Raw genomic sequence first — 20,273 nt, 5'->3', positions numbered from 1 at the left:
TGCAGTAGGAGCTGCCAGGTTAGGATTTTCCAGATGTAAAGGTTGGGAAGGGAGAGGAGGGGGAAGGGGGAATCAAATTCCTGACTCCTCTTTGTTTGAGTCTCTAAGGCTGGAAAGGGAAGAAGTTTAACATTGAAATCAGGTTAGAGCTGCTCCAGAAACATCGTGTCTCACCCAGAGGGCATCATGAAGGATGTATCTGTCATTTGTTGTTGTTCAGCCAGTGTGTGAGGAGCAGGAATAAACATTCCCAGCTGTCTCCATCACAGCACCACTGTGAAATGCTTCATTTGGTTTGGCAGTAATTTATTATTGAAGGTCACACACACGAGTGTGATGAGGAAGGGATGAGTTAGGGGTCTGGTAGCGTTTGTGGAGCTGCTCCAATAAAACTGCACAGCGTCTGTGGGACGCTCCGGCCCGGCCAACTCGCAGAGAGCTGGAGGTATTCAATGTGTTGTCTAGCGTTACTCCAGAGAATAGTCTGATCCAAAATGGACTCTTTCTTTCCCACGTGAATGGTGTGTGTGTGTGTGTGTGTGTGTGTGTGAGAGAGAGAGAGAGAGAGAGAAAACAGACTACATCCTCCTGCAGTGCTCAGAGATCCTGAACAACAAAACCTGGAGAGTGAAGAGTGAAAACTGGAAGGGGGCCCGACGACGGACAAGGCTCCTCTTGTTTTCAGCTCCTAGACAAATAAATGCAGAAAAATAACGACAACCTGCAGGAACACGAGGAGAAACACAAGATGTTTATAGGTGTTTTTCTCCCGTTTGTGTGAAAATATGTTAAAATTGCATTTTAATGAGAAGAAAACAAGGATCTAAATCCGTCTTCTTCCACTTGTTCAAGTCAGATGGAGGAGGTACCAGGTCCTGGAGGGAACCCAGCCCTCTCCAGCTCCACCTGGGAGATGTTAGAACATGAAAATGTTCTACTCATGGCGTCACTTCCTAATTAGTTCATGGGTTTTCCTCTTTTCAGACAATTCTGCAAGGTTCTTTAGGCATCTGTAAAAGTGATGGTCTGAGTCTGTGACGTATTGTAGACAATGTGTCCATAAGAACCTCTCCTCCATGCAATTTTACTTGAGCGTTGCTCTTCAGTAGCCAATCGCGTTAGACATCTGCTTGCATGTCAATGACCTGGATTTGAACGGTTTTACGATTTGCTCGACTCTGATGTCGAACAGATGGAGAGACGGTGATATAATGTAAGGAAAAGTAAGTTTTACTAAAAACATACATAAACATGCGCAGCATGTTGCGAGAATTATAATTGTAAAACAAGGTGTTGGCCGGCTAGAGGTGCATGTTCATGAATAAGAGGCCCTGCTTCCAGCAGCATCACAGAAGCAGAGGAGGGGCTTAAAGGCCAAGTTCACTGATAAACCGCTTCTTACTCATTCTTAAAAACGATCGTTCACTCAAAGTTTAACGTGCAGGCTCCTTAGTCTGTCATAATAAATGGACCATGACGTTTTGGGATTAGAAAAGCCAGACAGATCTCATAGTCACCCATCTTGGCTCACAACGGGGATGATTTATCATCCAGGAGAGAGCAGAGCCCCTCTCGGCTAGTAGCAGCTAACTTTAGCATTAGCAACTCATATGGCAGAACTCCTCCAGGCTTGTGTTATTTGTGGAGATCAAACATTAACGTTGCAGAGCAAACAGAGTCAGTGGTAGATTTGTGCTGCTGTTAGCCAATCAGAGGAGAGACATCCACATATCAGGAAACAATCCTCCAAAACCTGCCGTCTTCTTCTCCACGTGGCTGTGGGTGTCATATTTCCTGAAACAGGAGCACCAGTGCTTTTTTTCCTACAGCGATCGACTCACAAGACAATCATTTTTACTAGAGACCACTGCAGATGTGTTGAACACAAACTAGTGAACTTGGTCTTTTAGGTGCAATACATTTTTCTGCCTCTAGGTGTTGTCCTCTGAGACAAAAGCCCAGATTTCTGCTTCAACTTCAAAAACCTACATATGTTTCTGAGGTTTCCAGTTGTGGCCAGTAGGACACGCTGACTGGACATGTCCAGACCGAGCCCACACGTGGGCTCCAGATGTCAGACCACTCCTGGACCAGAGACAACATCCTGGTGCTCAGTGGTCCAAAGTCCTCTTTTCAGATAGAAGTAAAGTCTGCAGGTCATCATTGGAGATCAAGCTCCCAGAGTCTGAAGGAAGAGTCGAGAGGTGCTCAAGATTCCATGTCCAGCATGTTTTAGATGTTTCCCTGTTCCAACACACCTGATTTGAATCAGTGGTGATTAATAGGCTTCTGCAGAACCTGAAGAGCTGCTGAAACGGTGACTCAGTCACCAAATCAGCAGGGAAACATACAAAACATGCTGAATTGAGGGCCTCAAGGTCAAAGGTTGGGCGCATCTGCTCTAGAGGATTCTGGGTCCGATTCAAGTTCTCCTCCCGTTGGGACGAGAGGCATCCTGATTGTTGAGGTGCAGCAGCACCACTTAGATCTAGGATCTGATCCATACCTGATGACCATCTTCTCCCCAGAATGGAGTAAGGTCACGACACAGTAAGGTCGGGGCCTGAAGACATCAGCAGAAGCCCTGGTCCATAAAGACCAAACGGGATCCTAAACCAGGGGTGTCCAATCCTGGTCCTGGAGGGCTGCTATCCAGCAGGATTTGTGGTTTCTCTGCTCCAACGCACTTGATTCAATGGCTGAATCACCTGAGCAGCAGCTCATCAGGCTCTGCAGAAGCCTGTTAATCACCTGCTGATCAAGATCAGGTGTGTTGAAGCAGAGTTGAAACTAAAACCTGCTGGATACCGGCCCTCCGGAACCAGGACTGGGTACCCCTGTCCTAACGGAGCCCAAACTGGAGGCTAGCCTGACTTCAGTCTTACTAAGTTCCTTCAGCTCATAGGAGTTCTTGTGTTTGTGTTCCGAGCCCGGCCACGAGTCCAGTTATAGCTCATTAAACAGTGTTGTGGTTTCCACCGACCCATGGCGCGCGCACACGCACACACACACACACTCACTCACACACACACGGCTCAAGCCTCTTTCCACCACTCTGGTTTTCTTCAGGTGTGTGAGGTCTCCCGTCATTCCCAGCACTTCCCTTGGTTTTCCTCCAGCGGTCCGGCACGTTACCAGCTGACCTCAGAACAGAAATACCCGCCTTGGCCCGTCCTCTGGGCCCGTCACAAAGAGCTTCAGTTTATGGAGAAACAGCCAAGGGCAAACAAAAAGATCAACGGCCAACAGAGCAGAGGCTGCATGAAGGAACAGTGAGACCGTTGTTCCACAGACAGGACCACCAGGAACACCACCGTGGTCCTACAGCGACTTCACATGGACCCACTTCACTCACAGAAGTTCTCCGGTCACGACAGCAAATCTCGTGAGATCAAACGTGACTTCGGAGTAAATAAACACAGCGGAGGAGGAGCGTTCTGGCTACACATCACGGTCAATAGGCAGCAGGCTTGATAGTCCTTGAAATCAGACCAAGACCATCCAGGACTTTAAAAATCCTGATTCTATGATCGGAGGGGTCCCGACGCGCTCTTGTCTTGTTTTTTCTTAGGAGAGCGGCGCCCTGAGATGAAGCCCAATGAGAGACGGTTACTGCAGGAGAGACAAACTCATCAGTTCGTTATTGCTTCCTCAGTTAGGTGCTTAAAGATGACAGCGAAGCTCATTTTAATCTTTCTTCCTTTCATCTGTAATTTGTCTCTTTGTTTAAATCCAGATCCTGGCTGTTAGGAGGGACACGAACAACGACAGGAAATAGAAAATAAATCATTTAATCCAGAGCGCTACCGAAGAGTACTGGAATCAGAGCTTTAGCACCAACGTGACCCGTATGGTTCTACGTGTCAGGTCGCTAGTCATCATTTGAACGAGTCCGAGTTCACAGTTCCAGGTTATTTGAGGAAAAACGTTAGAAATGACTCAAAGGGTGATACGAGTCATCGTTGTGATTTAATGAAAGCTGTCACACATCTGGCTTTGTTTACGCGGTCAGCAGGAAGAAGGGTGGACATATGAAGGTTATATAACCTAAATAATGAAATAAACATACATTTATACATTAACCCTAACCCTGAACCGTTGCTAAAAGCATCGTTTTAGAATCGGGCCACCTCCGGTTTCCTCGTATCGATTCATGTCGTGTTTGAAGTCGAAGACGACGAGCAGAGCAGAACTAACACAACGTGCTTCTCGCTAAACCTGCAGCCACGAAGGGAAAAAGGAACACAGGAGTTGACATTTGAAATTCAGAAGGGAAATGTTGGTCCAAGCGAAACGAAAAGGTCAGATTAAATCCAACATCCTCACAGATTTCATATTTCTGTCCCTTCTTTTTTATAACTTCCATACGCGAGTCCAAAGCTGGCGTGCTGCAGAGCAGCAGAGGACGTGACCTGAGGAAATAGGACAGTGGGCCTCATCAGCTCATCCCAGGAGTCGTACAGTTGGTTAGGCGGAAAAATGGGGAGTGTAGCAGAACAGATATAGAACAAGGTTACAGATGTTCTCGGGCGACTCCTTCCATCAGCGTTTAACCTCCTCCTCTGGTCCTGCTGCTAAACGCTGAAACAAGGAGCAGGATTCAGGACCTGGACGGGAATCCTGGTGTGACGCCAAAGACATCAGTCTTCAGACAGGGTGTGGTCTCTGACTGCTTCCCTTCACGCCGACCTCCCATCTGGACACTGTGCTGCTTCATTTACCTCACAGCAAAAGGCCCATTCAGCTTTAAACTGCAGCTGTGCCGTCAGAAAGGCCCCAGCAAACAGCTGTTAACGGTAATACGAGTCGGGTTAGAGGAGAATTAACAACCTGCATCGAGAAGTCCAATTAAAGCGTAAAATCAGTGAAAAGCGCTTCAGCAGCCTCGACAACCAAAGGGTCTGAAATCAGTCTGGACCAGGGGCGGAAATCCCTAACCCAACTATGCAAGGGGGGTACGTGCCCCCCCGTCTCCCCCGGGATTTCCGCCTGGACGGTTTCAGACGCTGCTTTCAAAACGTGGTTCAAAGCACTAATGCGGGTTTCCCCGTCTTTAATCGTAACCGTGTTTAGGACATTCAGGAGGAACAAACTACTTCACGTACGCCAGCGTGATCCAATCAACATCAGATTAACTGATGTATTTAGAATATTCTCCCACAGAACGTTTGTTTTCGACCAGTTGCCCAAGGGTCTCCTCTCTGATGGAGAGGGCTGTTTGGGCCACCCACCGACCAGAGTTTGTCTAATTATTACATTTCAGCTAAATGTGGTCTGATGTTTTTACCGACTTCCTAATTCGGTCCTCAGTTCAACTTAAGGTTGGCTGGAAAGGCCGACGGTGAAATTCTAACCAGTAAACAAATTTAGTTTCACCTTCAGCTTCGCCTCGGCACCACGATAAACCCACAGCCTGGTCCTGTGGTGCTCACCGCACAGCAGCAGCTTCTCCACACTCTGAAAACACACAAACACATTACGTAAGCTGGATCCAGATGGTTCTGTGGGATCCTTTTGTTGGATCGGAGCCAAAACTGAAAACCCAAACGTCCCTGAACTTCCTCCATCCATCCCTCTGCGGTTGGTATGAAGTCGAACGAAGCAGCTGAGGCCGAACGGGGAGAATACTGGAGTGAGAAGAAAAGAAAAACCTGACATGTTTGGAGAGATGGAGGCGAGCCGGGTGGAGGAGGGGAGGGACCTCAGAGGCTTTAGAGCCAAATTTCAGGACCTTGTGATGCAAAACCAGTCCTCAGCAACAGACAGTTGCCATGGCAACTGTGAGCTGCCAAAGTTCCTTGTTGACAAATGACGGTTCCCCTCTCCTCGACTCTCGCCCAGCAGTGTGTGTGTGTTCTCTGGCAGGTTCCCATCTTTTTGTTTGATACGGGGGTGAAGGGAAGATGAACCGGAGGCGGTCGCTGACACATCCATCTCTCCACGTTTAGTTGGATTTTAAAGATTCAGATGAGACTTCAGGATGAATTCTGATGTCTGCAAAGCTCTGGTCCACATCCAGGAGCGTAAACCAAACACTCAGCAGATAGGGCGCTGTCGATCCTTCCACCTCCAGCTTTTGTCAGCGACGCCAGACCAGATCAAACAAACAGCTGGAGGGTTAAAGAAACACCACTGAAGTTCTCAGATTAATTTAATTTATAGATTTAATCTCTGACCAAATGACAGATTTTTATCTGTTATTTACAGAGTAGAGATCTGTGAGCATAAAGGTTCTGAGAAGCTCCACGTGAACAACCTGTGGTGTGTTGGAGAACCCTGATGTGGTCGGTCCAATAATAGAAACTAAAGACAGAGACGGAAGGCAGAGAATGGTGTGTGTGTGTGGTGCTGGGGGAGCAGCGTGATCGGCACACCCCTGCGGCAGAGGTGTCGGGAAGAGATCATCTTCTATCCTCACCTCCCGACAGAGCTGTCAAGATGTTCAGACTCGTGATTTAACCTCCCCGCTTTACAGCTTCATCCTCACTCTGGATGTTTAGCCACACACACACACACACACACACACACACACACACACACACACACACACACACACACACACACACACACACACACACACACACACACACACACACACACACACACACACACACACACACACACACACACACACACACACACACACACACACACACACACACACACACACACACACACACACACACACACACACACACACACACACACACACACACACACACACACACACACACACACACACACACACACACACACACACACACACACACACCAGAATAAAGGACGCTCGATGAGAAAGAATTCAGCAGAAGCAGCAGATTTAAACACTTTACTTTTGTCACTGAACATCACACAGAACTGATGAGAGCGCACGTGCTCCTTAGTTAGTCTCAGATACAAATATTGCTTTTTAATCTTTTACTTAAACCGTGCTCTTCTCTTCGGGTCGTCGTCGCCATTCTTTACGCATCAGAAAGTGATGAGGACATAAAATGAGTCACAAGTAAACAGATAAAGTTCAGATCATTTCTAAAACGTTGATTTGGGTCTGTCGTCTCACCAGCTGAACAAAACGAAACATCAGAGAAACATTTGTTTCTGGTCATTCCTCCGGTTTTCCTTTTATTAAACGAAACTTTAATGTTTTTCACCAGGAAGTGACGACGAGGAATGAAACATGTGGAGGTGGCGGCTGTGGCTGAAACAGCAGAATCAGACAATCCCAGACTTTGGATTAAGTCAAGTCACCCTTCAGAAATCCAACTAAAGGGTATCGCCATCGTTTTCTCCACTCACCGCTGACAGACATGGGACTAGGAACTAGGTGCGATACGACTAGGAGGTGAAGCAAACGACTCGAAGCAGAAAAATGGAAACTTTTAAAGCCTCTTTCCTCGAACAGAGCGCTCATGAAAGGGTGAACATCTAAAGCGGGCCTTCACTCGCTACTTCAATAAACTCGGGGGGGGGGTCAGGACATGGAGTCTTCATTATTCACATATCTCTTCTCTGATTGGCTAACAGCAACAGGACTAACACCAACTCAGTTTGCTCTGCAACGTTGATGTTTTCTCTCCACGAATAACAAGCCTGGAGGAGTTCTGCTGTGTGGTGGAGTTGCTAACGCTAATGTTAGCTTCTATTAGCGAATACTTATTTGCAGTTTCCTGGATGCTAAACCAACAGCCTTCCCTGTCACGAGCAAAGATCGGCGAGTTCAATTAATGTTCATTTCCAGTGAGACGAGGATCTGAACGGCGTTTCCTCGTCTTTAACAACGGCTCAGGCAGGAGAAATGTTAGCCTGCATGTTTAACGATCACATTTCAAAAACAACAAGTAAATAATGGTTTCTTAGTGAACTTGGCCTTTGCGATTCCTCACTGCCACATGAATAAATCACATGCCAAACCCATCTCACTGTTGGATTGATGAGCTAACGGCTAGTCTGAGTGAGGTCAACTTAAAGCAGTCTTTATCTGTTAAATATCGCAGCGGTTCATGAAAATATTGTTTTTTTAACCTTTACACCAACATTTACACGGTTAATCCTGAGTTTTGCTGCTGAACAGGAAGCAGCTGCTGCTGTTTGAGCTGCTGATAAAATTTAGTTAAAAACTATCGATGAGGGAAGAGCTATTAACGGGGGGGGGGGGGGGGGGGGAGTCAGGGTCGTAACAGGAAGCAGTTAATGTGCCATCATGGTTGGTTGTTTTATTATCCAGCTAATGTTTCTAATGTTAATTTATTTCTGCTTTAATTTGATTTCCAAAGTTCAGTTTTATTTCTTTAGATTATTTTTTCATAAACTCGTCTCAACAGGAAAAGTCAGACTGAAGCCCAAAAGCGTTTGTTTGGGTGCTTACAAAAGGCCGAGTGAAGCTGTGACTGTGTTTACACGGTGAGGTTCGTAGCCTCTAACCAGGAGTTTGACTGTAAAATCAAGTCGTGTTTAATCAGTTTGTCCTCCAACACCAGGATGATGTTCTGTCTCAGTCCTAGAAAAACCCACCGAGAACATTTACGCACGATGCTCAACGACAGACACTAAGGCACTTGATTGTTCATAGTCTGATTGTAGTTTGAGTTCTACCCATCGCCTTTACGTCACTTCCTGTTAACTAAATAAAAAACTTAAACTCAAGTATGAAAATGCTACATCAGATCCTGCAAACGCACACAACCTGTTATTTAGGGTCCTGAAATGAGACCGTTGCACCAGAACAAAGCCCGGTTCTAAAACTTTAGTTTTGTGCTTGGAGACGTCCTTGGAGATAGTGCAAAATAAGTTTTATTTACACAGGAGGACTAAACCTTCCAGAGTTTATCTTCATCTGGAGCCCGAAACAACACTTTCACCAAGGGTGAGACCGTGACTCGGTTCCCCTCTGAAGGTGAGACTGTGACTCGGTTCCCCTCTGAAGGTGAGACCGTGACTCGGTTCCCCTCTGAAGGTGAGACCGTGACTCGGTTCCGCTCTGAAGGTGAGACCGTGACTCGGTACTTCTCTGAAGGTGAGACCGTGACTCGGTTCCCCTCTGAAGGTGAAACCGTGACTCGGTTCCGCTCTGAAGGTGAAACCTTGACTCTGTACTTCTCTGAAGGTGAAACCGTGACTCGGTACTTCTCTGAAGGTGAGACCGTGACTCGGTTCCCCTCTGAAGGTGAGATCGTGACTCGGTTCCACTCTCAGAGTGAGACCGCGACTTGGTTCCCCTCTGAAGGTGAGACTGACTAGATTCCCTTCTGAAGGTGAGACCGTGACTAGATTCCCCTCTGAACGTCAGACCGCGAATTGGTTCCCCTCTGAAGATGAGACCGCGACTTGGTTCCCCTCTGAAGATGAGACCGCGACTTGGTTCCCCTCTGAAGATGAGACCGCGACTTGGTTCCCCTCTGAAGATGAGACCGCGACTTGGTTCCCCTCTGAAGATGAGACCGCGACTTGGTTCCCCTCTGAAGATGAGACCGCGACTTGGTTCCCCTCTGAAGATGAGACCGCGACTTGTTTCCCCTCTGAAGGTGAGACCGTGACTTGGTTCCCCTCTGAAGGTGAGACCGTGACTTGGTTCCCCTCTCAGAGTGAGACCGTGACTCGGTTTCCCTCTCAGAGTGAGACCATGACTCTGTTTCCCTCTCAGAGTGAGACCATGACTCGGTTTCCCTCTCAGAGTGAGACCATGACTCGGTTTCCCTCTCAGAGTGAGACCATGACTCGGTTTTCCTCTCAGAGTGAGACCATGACTCGGTTCTGCTCTGAAAGTGAGACTGTGACTCGGTTCCCCTCTCAGAGTGAGACCGTGACTCGGTTCCCCTCTCAGAGTGAGACCGTGACTCGGTTCCCCTCTCAGAGTGAGACCGTGACTCGGTTCTCCTCTCAGAGTGAGACCGTGACTCGGTTCTCCTCTCAGAGTGAGACTGTGACTCGGTTCTCCTCTCAGAGTGAGACCGTGACTCGGTTCTCCTCTCAGAGTGAGACCGTGACTCGGTTCTCCTCTCAGAGTGAGACCGTGACTCGGTTTCCCTCTCAGAGTGAGACCATGACTCGGTTTCCCTCTCAGAGTGAGACCATGACTCAGTTTTCCTCTCAGAGTGAGACCATGACTCGGTTCTGCTCTGAAAGTGAGACAGTGACTCGGTTCCTCTCTGAAGGTGAGACCGTGACTCGGTTCCCCTCTCAGAGTGAGACCGTGACTCGGTTCCCCTCTCAGAGTGAGACCGTGACTCGGTTCTCCTCTCAGAGTGAGACCGTGACTCGGTTCTCCTCTCAGAGTGAGACCGTGACTCGGTTCTCCTCTCAGAGTGAGACCGTGACTCGGTTCTGCTCTGAAAGTGAGACAGTGACTCGGTTCCTCTCTGAAGGTGAGACCGTGACTCGGTTCCCCTCTCAGAGTGAGACCGTGACTCGGTTCCCCTCTCAGAGTGAGACCGTGACTCGGTTCTCCTCTCAGAGTGAGACCGTGACTCGGTTCTCCTCTCAAAGTGAGACCATGACTCGTTTCTGCTCTGAAAGTGAGACTGTGACTCGGCGTTTCCTGGAGAACACAGATGATTGGAGGAGAAACGATCTGCTGACATCATGGTTTCTTTTATTTGAGCAGAGATGAACGTTATTGCCTCTGAGATCGACGATGCCAGAAACTAAACCTGTGAAGATTCGTTTCTGATTCCCACGGACAAAGTCTCACAACCTGCTCCTCTTCCTCCTCCTCCTCCTCCTCCTGCTCTTCTTCCTCTTCTTCTACACCTTCTGAGGAACGTCCTTCTTCTGCCCCCTCATGTTTACAACCAAATGTCTTAGTCCGACTCTTCTGTCTTAATTTGTCTTCGGCACCATTAGATGGTCCTCCGTCTTCCTCCTCTCGCTCTTCCTCCAACTCATTTTCCTCCTCATCCTCTGTATCCTCCTCCTCCTCCTCACCAGCAACCATTAGGCCAAATTTGTTATGATTAGTTAGTTGGAGGAAGGAGGCGTGGGGTGCAGAAGGGCAGGTAGAGAGGGCGGAGTCATACACAGAGAACGGCAGGTGGAGGTAATGTCCGGCAGCTGCTGCAGCAAACACGCAGCAGCACTCCGGCTGACCGCCGCGCACCATCCGAAAACGCTTCCGAAGAGGTGGTCCGGCCTCCGGTGAGAAGCAGATTCGGGTGGGTATGGTTCTGTGGAGAGCCTGGTGGGCGGGGCCCGCCGGGGGAGGCAGGATGCAGGGGCCGCCAGCGAACGCCGAGTTGGGCGGGAAGCACCAATCTGAACTCTGGAGCAAGATCTCCGTCCGCAGACGCCGCAGGAGGTTATTGACGAGGACGGAGCGTCGGAGGAAAGCTTCTGGGTCGTCGATGAACCGCATCTTCTCCAGAGAGAGGCGCAGAACGTGAGCTCGCTCCTCCAGAACCGGAGCAACCTGAGACAGGATCACATTACACCTGAAGGTGACCCGGGTCAGGAGAACCACTCACAGGATGTTGGAGAGGAAACTCACGGTCTGACAGTAGGTCCTGAAGCTGAGAGGAAGCTCTTCATCGTCGTCCACAAACTTTCTCTTGAAGTACGCGATCCTGGACATCGAGACCTGATCCGGAACCCGTCTACAGGAAGGTTCTGCAGAGACACACTCACTCATCAGCTGGTTCTGGATCACCAGGGAAAAGTTTTGTTCCCGATCAGAACCAGGTTTCAGTTTGGGAGTTAGGATGGAACTCGATTCTGCAAAATGATGTTTACGGGTCACAGAACCCGGTTCCTTTGGTCAGAACCGAAACAGAATAAAAGGGTTTGGACCAACCAGAACCTTCCAGATCAGAAACCAAACCCAAAACAGAACTCGGTTCTGTCGGAACATGTAAACAATAAAGTTCCGAATCAAAGTAAACTAAAGCAGAACCCTAAGAACCACCTGAGTCAGAACCTCTGGTTGGTACCTGGGGTAAATGGTGGTTCAGAACCACATGCCGGGTCGGACTTAGACAGGCGGGTCTTGGTGCTGTGCTCCGATTCCCAGATGGGGGGAAAACCAGAGAGAGGGGCTTCTCCCTCCGAGTCCAGGAAAGGATTCATAGACAGAACCAGGGTCATCTCTGTGTCTGGACCGGGCCTGAAAACAAGAACATTAACCAGCTGTTACCAGTCAGAACCACAGCACGGACATTGGGTCAGAACCAGAGTGGAATTAGGTCGACAGCCAGTAGGCTCTTTTGTGTTCGTACTGTGTTTTAGTCCAAAACCCATTTTTGTTGTTTTCTTACCGTTCGGTAAAAATCACTAAAACCTAAAGGATGCAGAAACCAGCTGCAACGGGCCGGCCCGGATCAGAACCACATGGGCCGGTCCGGATCAGAGACACAGAACAACTCTAATATAAAAGACGGATCAAAGAAGCGATGGAGATGACGAGGCCTGGGCTCTGGACCATGAACACAGACGGTGGAACATGCGGATTGGATCACACATGGGCCGGTCTGGATCAGAACCACACGGGCCCGTGTCGTCAGCAAGGGCGACGCCGTCCTCCGCTGCTCGCCGATGCAAGGAAGTGACGCCACCATCACCGGCGTTCTACCAGGATGGCTAGAGCTACTAGCTGAAACACGTAAGCTCAATAAATCATTTTTACTAAAATCTGGAAGAAAAGAACAAAAATGTGGAGCTAGCAGGCTGTTCTGGTTCTGGCAAACCCAGAAGAACCGTCATAAGGTTCCGCAGACCTTTCAGTCCCACCACTAAGAGACATCGTCCCAACAACACCAATCTGTTGAACCGGGCCGGGGTGACTCCAGGACACAAAAGGGATGGCAAGCCCAGAACCAGCAGGCTCAGTTCTGACCCGGTGCTGGGTTGACCTGTTTCCAGCAGCTTCTCTAATCAGAACCATCGTGTGTGTGGGGCGAGGGGTTCTGGTGGGTCAGACTGAGCCCAGCTGTCCCTAATCAGACTCGTTTTCATCAGCTTCAGCAGCAGGAGAGCAGAACCGTCACGGTGGGGGGGGGGGGGGGGGGGGGGTGTTCACCTGTGGTTCATACATTCATCCTCTCATCTCCCCTCTCCCACTAAGTGTGGTGATACAGCGATAGACTAATGAAAGAGTTAATTACGATGTCAGGCCGCAAGACAAGAGGTGTGTGTGTGTTGCAGGGGGTAGTCAGAGGAGGAACGATACGCGTCTGAGGAGGCTCGCCGTGAGAGACGGATCGCCTGCAGCGATGATTTCTGCTGTTTTGATCTCTCTCTCTCACACACACACACACACACACACACACACACACACACACACACACACACACACACACACACACACTATAAGCATTTCGAGATGCACCGATGTGAACATTTGTGTCAGATAAGGTCCGATAATACCGAAGCCATGACTGATGACGATTATTACAGATAATTAATTATTAGGGATGCTTCCATCACAATCAGACCCAATCATGGGAATTTCAAAGGATCTGGAATAATCAGGTGGGAATGATCAGATTTAACCAAGAGAACAAACCAGACTTTTAAAATTCATCCTGAGATTTTCCACTACATCAGTATTCGTTTTTGCCACGGACGGCGACAACAGCTTAACAGGAAGAGATTCAGACACCATGACATTAGGCTGTTAGCTAGCAGGCTAATGCCGAGCTAACGTGCCACCTCAGGAGAACGTTTGGACGTATTCAAAACCGTACAACAGAAGAAGAAATGATTTATTTACAGCTCAAAACACTGTTCACTGCAGCAACTCTGACAGAAACACGGAGCTAGCCAACAAAGTAAAAACGTCTACAGACAGCAACAAGGTTACAGTCAAGATGGCGAGATTTATCACGCTGGACAACGGTGGCTGCAAACGCTGGGTTTGACCATCTCCTGGAGCCGCAGTACGAGTTTCCTTCTCGTCACAACTTTACAGGTTAGCCTGTTAGCCTCATCGCTCATTACAGCCAGATACCGTTAAAACCATCTGAAATATGAGCGAACTTTTAAATACACTCGTTATAAATACACGTTTCTTCCCAATGTACCATGCTCACTTCCCTCATTTCTATGTCAAACGGGGACTTTTGGAAACAAATCGTTTGAATAAACATTTATGAAACTAAAGACAAAGTCAAGTTAGAGTCCCATTAGTCATCACACAGCGGTGAAACTCATCTCCACAGTTGACCTATTCCCACGGGGAGCGGTGAGATGCAGACACGGCAGCGCTCGGGAACCATTTGGTGGTTTTACCTCCCAATCCAACCCCTTAAAGCTGAGTGCCAAGCGGGGAAGCACTGGGTCTCATTTTTAAAGTCTTTGGTATGAGCCGACTGTGATTTGAACCCCGATCTCCCAGTGCCAGGGCGGACACTACCACTAGGCCACACTAGGGTTAAACACTGGCAGAGAATGGATGGACGGATGTTTGGAGTGTTTCTAGAGGCAATAGAGACCCACACGGCAGCACGAAAACAGGCCAAAGGTGAGTTTACTTAAGTCCCCCTTAAGATAAACACCTTCACATCATCAGGTTGAGCCGTTTAGTGGAGAACAAAACAAGGACAGACAGCAGCAAAAGCCTAAAGGTCAAAACAGGAAGTGAGGTCACATGTTTTTTTTTACTTGACAAGGTGCATGTAGGTTTGAGCATTCACACGCTGGTCCTGTGAACCAACCCACAGAACTCCCGCCTTTAATTCCACCTTTAACTACAAACTCTGTCAAAGCTCGTAAGACTCAACGATGCGTTTTGGTACACCGCGTGAACTTAAAAACAGCCACGACCGTTTAAAACTCATCAATAATGACTGATGAGGGTTTTCCAGATGTTTATTGGCAAACATCTGTTTACAGAAACATGTTTTAGTTTAGGACATTCCACCTAGTTCTCCTAACAGGATGAAAACAGGCTTTAAAGCAGAACCTGGATCGCCTGCTGCTTCTGAGGAACGCACCAATATGCTTCTAATAAACTTTGTTCTCAGACTGTTTTTCTCTGCCGACTAATCGATCCAACATGTGTCTTCTCGCTGCATCAGTCCGGGTTCTGCTGCTGCTCCAGGTTTCTCCGTATTTCCTAGCCAACGGGGAAAAGAGGTCTGCGGTTTTCACATTAAAACAGATCCCAGGCGAGCACACAAACATGTGACTCAGAAGATACACCGCAGGTTCTGCAGACGTGAGCGGGTCACCGAGGTTCTGTTGTACTACATTACCTCAGATGACAAGCATCCCGACCGCAAGAACAAACTCCACTAATCTGGAAATGGAACCCTCTGAGATTCATCAACAAAACCAGTTTAGTCCAGTTTCAGTCAAACAACACGACGCTAAGGTCTAGCAAGTGATTGGCTAGTTGTAGCTCCGCCTCCTGTCTTTAGCGTTAGCCTCAAGTTTTTGGACCAGTCCAAACAGGTCAGAATCTCACAGGATGGAGGCATTTTTTCTTCTTCCTGATTTTTTCCGACTTGACTGGAAAACTTAAGAAATGTGACAAAAACATGGAGAGGATCCAGTTGAGGTGGCTCGGGCCCTGGATGCCTCCCTGGTGAGGTTTTCCGGGCACGTCCAACCGGGAGGAGACCTAAAGGGAGACCCAGGACATGGTGGAGAGACTACGTCTCTCACCTGGCCAGGGAACGCCTTGGGGTTTTCCGGAAAAGCTGGCCCAAGTGGCTGAGGAGAGGCTCGACTAAAGACGGTTGCCCCCGCGACCCGACTCCGGATACGTGGAGGAAAATGAATGGATCTTTAGTTTTTGCTGTACGCACTCGTTTGTTATCGGGAATCCGTATTTTAACAAAAGGTAAACATTTTTAGACATAAAGTAGGACAAATACCTGAGAAGTTCCTCATAAGATCATTCTTGTAGGAACATTTTCACGCCTCATCCTCTGCAGAAGCACCTGACTGAAGCTGATTGTATGAAAGCACTAATTTTAGATGGTGACACAATCCGCCCACAAACTGCAGGTAAACAGCAGCAGGCAGAAAGCAGGCTAATGACTAATAAGCTGCAGGAGAGAGAAATCATCTGACGCTCATCATCTTTCAGCCTCTGAGGACTCTAAACACACACAACCCACCTCTCCTCCACCCGGAGAGGCTTCATCTCATCAATACGCCTGCTGGAGTGGAGGCGGAGATCACAGCGAGACGCGGCAGGTCGAGAGGAGATAATAGCTTTAATGACATCAAACTCTCCTTTGGATCAGCAACGAGGCTCGCTGAGCCGTGAATCAAATCAGAGACACTTAAATGGAAAGCAATAAGCCTCCTGCCAGAGAGGTGGACCACCGCCACACCGCAGCGTTCAGACGGGTGAATGCATTAAAGCTGCTCTGCAGAGGAATGGAGGAGGTGTAAGAACACGCAGAGACATCGAGTCTTCACTCTGACTCGGCGACTTGATGGTTTCCCTCCAACAGCGCAACACCATCTGGCTGCAGCAGCGCTCTGATCCTGGTTTATTTATTTATTTATTTGTTTGTTTGTTTGTGCAGCTCGCCGCCTGTCAGAACGGATCAGAGTCCCGACTCGGCCACCGTGGCGTGATGACGAGCTCGGGGTCCTCGAGGGGGTTTCGCTCGTCTCTCTGAGAACTGACGCATGTGTTGTGACAGGGCAGCTGCACTACTGTCTCTCTGGGGGGGTGGGGGCTCACTGTGGCCGGGGGGGAGGGTCAACAGGTCACGGCTCTGAAGGCGGATGAGGTCCAACGACGACACACAAAGGTATCAACGTTGACCACACACTAGTCGGTGTGTTCAGGTTCATCCTGAGTGTGTGTGTGCTTTAGAAGTCCCCGTCTCAGAGACAGTCTGTTAGATAACCAAGGACCCTTTGGCGCACGCTCATGAAGGCGGGGCTACGTTCACACTACTGCTGCCAAGATTAGCCGATTACTCGCGGTTACCTCGACTACGACACACGTAATAAACAACGTCCACAGCCGACAACAACGCTTGAAAGCTGAAAAGCGTTTTATGAAAAATGGAAGAGAAGCACGTGTGAAATCTGCACGTTAGAGCCCGAACCTGCCTTCCACGACAGGATGACGGTGATGCACAAGCACCTTCAAAGGAAGCAGATCCACGTTTTTAGAGGAAAAGCCCATTTCGGGTAGTAACTCAGCACCTTCAGGCTAATAACTCCTCCCTATAAATAAATGTGGTGTCACACCTGTGGCTATTTTTGAAGCTGTGAGCTAACCGTTACTCGGAGGCTGGGTGGAACAAAGACACATTCATGATGGAGGAGGAGGAAAAGGGCCGAGGCGACACTCCGAGGTCCTAAAACACAAAACAACCCAAACTGAAAACCTTCAGCTAGTCTCCGGTTTTCATCCACACACACACACACACACACACACACACACACACACACACACACACACACACACACACACACACACACACACACACACACACACACACACACACACACACACACACACACACACACACACACACACACACACACACACACACACACCTGCTCTTTCAGGGAAATATTACAGGTTTGATTCTGTCAGCGCCTGGGCTAAAAGGCGGCTTCAGAAAAGAGCCGCTCCTCCTGCGTTCGCTGATGTTTTCTGCTCCAGATGTGAGCTTAGGCTCCCTGCTGGGAAAGATGAATGATATGGGGGGGTGGGGGGGGTTTGGGGGGCTGCAGGATACCAACAAGAGTCTGCTGGGAGCCAGATGTGATTGATGGCACCGAAACAGAGCTGGAGGAGTGAACTCACAGCCAGGGTTTGTGATGGAAAGCTGCAGCGCTCCAAAGACAAGGAATCTGGGATGAAAGGCGTTTGCCGAGCAGGAAAACCAGAAGTCTGTCCTCTGGTTTCAGTTCAGTCTGAGCTGGATGTTCCCTCCCAGTTGAGTGCCTCATAAACGTCCCTCCAAGGAAAACACACGGAGAAGGTGGAATTTCTGGCAAGCGTGTCCGGATGTTGTTGGCAGCGGGTGGAGGTGAAGCAACCTGAAGCTTCCATTTGAGCCAAATGTCCAAAACAAACGGTTAAAAAATGACAAGAATCTGGTTTGTGTTTGGATTTCTCTCTCAGGAGGGAGAGGAAGTGGAGAAATACGAGATGGCACCAATAAGATCAACATCTCTCCACCAATAATGCTGATTTAAGCCAAATCCAGGAGAATTTTAATCTAAATGTTTAAGTCAAAGCTGGAGGGGAATCAGAGCCACAACCAGAACCAGAACCGGATCGTTCAGCTGCAGATGAACCAGGTTCTTCTCGAGCAGCTGGATGGAGGCCAGGAGAAGGGCTGGTTCTGCTGGATCAGAACCAGTCACTTCAAACCCTCTTAACTCATCCGACCCTCACTTGTCATGAGAGCGGATTTAATGCAGATAAGATCCACATAAACCAACAGAATTCCTTCAGTGGGAGTGATCTGGAACAGGTCTGTTACATTCCTGCTAAAGCCGTTTTAAACCGTTCTAAACAGCACAGACACGGGTGTTTCCAGGTGTTTGGCTGAAATCTTACCTGATGTGAGGAGATCTGACCGCGGCTCCAGTTTCTTTGGGATTTCGGCTCCGATCCAAGATGCGCTCAGGCAGAAAAAACGGAGTTAACACCCCGCAGACCTCCCGCAGATCTAATCGGTCTCACGCGCCGTTTAAACGCGACTCCTGTGATTATTAATCCAAATTAATTATTGATTAGCTGCTTGTCAACACCGAACTGAACAGCCACTGGTCTCCCTGTTCCCGCCTTCAGCATCTTTCACGCGCTTCTACCGGTTATGGAACCTTAACGCCTGTTCTGGTTCCGTGTCAGTCGGTTCTGAAGCCCGGGTTCCTGTCCGTTCGGCCCGGTGGTTCCCGCTCACACGCTCCCGGAACAGCTCCCAGCGTCTGTCTGACAGTTTCAAATGAATCTGCGGCGGAGAAAACGGACCTTACGTCAACGTTTCTGGCCCCGCCCTCGGCTGAGGAGTTCAGGTGCCGCTCGGAATTAATAAAAGCACACTGGAACGCTTTTAAAAACGTAAACAGAAAGTTTCTCTGTTAATTATCCAACAATCAATCTTTTATTCGCCGTTTAAAACAATAAAAAAGCGTGTTGCGTGTTGTCAAAATGAAAGCAGTGATTACTTCTACAGTTTAAATCTCTTCACTGTAAAAGTAGCATAATAATTTCATAAAATAATGTTAAAATATTTTTTAACGTTAGAAAATGTTTTTCTGTTGTGCCTGTATCATTTGGATTGGACAAATCTTGGTATGAATTATTCTGATTTGTTTTTTTAACGTGATGTTTAGAACTTCGCATTTCAGGTGTTAAAGTACATAAAGGTGCATAAAGTACTCCATAGATAAAGGATGGTGATACATTTTGATTTAAAGGGACATTATGGAAGTTTGACAGCCAAAACATGTATAGAAATAATAAATTTCTTCTTCATACATTCTCCTGCAATGCCCTGGTCCTGTAGAATGAGCCCTGGCATTTTTACTGTGATTGCCTGTTTTTCTGTAAAATCACAGAAAAAGAGAGATGCTCGGGTCGAGCAGGCTGCTTCATGCGCGTTCACGCTCAGGCATAGCCCGTAGCATTTGCTATCCGTAGCTTTAGCAGCAGAGAGAGAGGCAGTGCCACTTTGTCGCTGTTCCTAACGCCTAGTGACAAAGCTAGCTACATTTCTGAGGACCCTTAGCTACTTTCTGCAAATTAGCAACAAAATAGCCATTTTCACTCTGAACCGTTCTTTTAACGTTGTTTAAGCTGTCATCAAGGATATAAATGTTACAGATACAAATGATGCCTCAGGTGCTTTAGCTCACCTAAGATGTCAGACTCTCGTGCAGAAGACCTGAGTTTGATTCTGGATGTGAACGTTGTTTATTTAGTTTCTTTTTTACATTAATGGTATATTTTTTACAGTAAGATGCCCAAATTTTTATTTGACACTCACCGAACGGCATTGAATTCACAGATAAAAAAGATGTGGGTTCAACTTTCATTTTGGAACAATTTTTCAAGCAAGGGAAGGGAATGATCTGAGCATGCAGGAGGACTGACCCATCATAAACCTTTGTCGGCTGTGCTAAAGAGAAAGGTACAGAGCCAAATTATTGAATTAATTAGCTGCACGTTCTCCTGTCCTCCGTCCTACGGGCCACACACACACACACACACACACACACACACACACACACACACGGGACTGTCTCAGCTGTTATTTTCGTTAAGGAGTGTGCACGTACAGCATGCGCACTTCGTGCACGAGCCTACAATTGAAGCTGCCGTTACGCATTTGGCCTGAGGGGGCAATCACGAGCAT

The 20,273-nt window shown here is 48.2% G+C and overlaps 1 protein-coding gene across 3 annotated transcripts; it reads right to left on the bottom strand.

Annotated features, from left to right (window-relative positions):
• Nucleotides 1-10,568: 10,568 nt before the first annotated feature.
• On the bottom strand, nucleotides 10,569-18,889 carry sertad4 (SERTA domain containing 4). Of its 3 annotated transcripts, none has more exons than XM_015970462.3 (4): nucleotides 18,473-18,889; nucleotides 11,919-12,091; nucleotides 11,480-11,598; nucleotides 10,569-11,401 (listed from the first exon to the last, which is right to left on the bottom strand). In XM_015970462.3, exons 2-4 carry the CDS (start codon nucleotides 12,070-12,072, stop codon nucleotides 10,610-10,612), a joined length of 1,065 nt encoding a protein of 354 aa, XP_015825948.1. In that variant the 5' UTR covers nucleotides 12,073-12,091; nucleotides 18,473-18,889; the 3' UTR covers nucleotides 10,569-10,609. The 3 variants fall into 3 exon arrangements, with proteins under 3 accessions (XP_015825948.1, XP_054597448.2, XP_070402841.1); XM_054741473.2 differs by lacking the exon at nucleotides 18,473-18,889 and adding an exon at nucleotides 12,702-12,914; XM_070546740.1 differs by lacking the exon at nucleotides 18,473-18,889 and adding an exon at nucleotides 12,243-12,265.
• Nucleotides 18,890-20,273: the final 1,384 nt, after the last annotated feature.

The sequence above is a fragment of the Nothobranchius furzeri genome, chromosome 18 (assembly GCF_043380555.1).
Source record: "Nothobranchius furzeri strain GRZ-AD chromosome 18, NfurGRZ-RIMD1, whole genome shotgun sequence".
NCBI classification, from domain to species: domain Eukaryota; kingdom Metazoa; phylum Chordata; class Actinopteri; order Cyprinodontiformes; family Nothobranchiidae; genus Nothobranchius; species Nothobranchius furzeri.
Note: the sequence above shows the minus strand (reverse complement) of the source record. Positions and strands in the feature narration are given on the sequence as shown.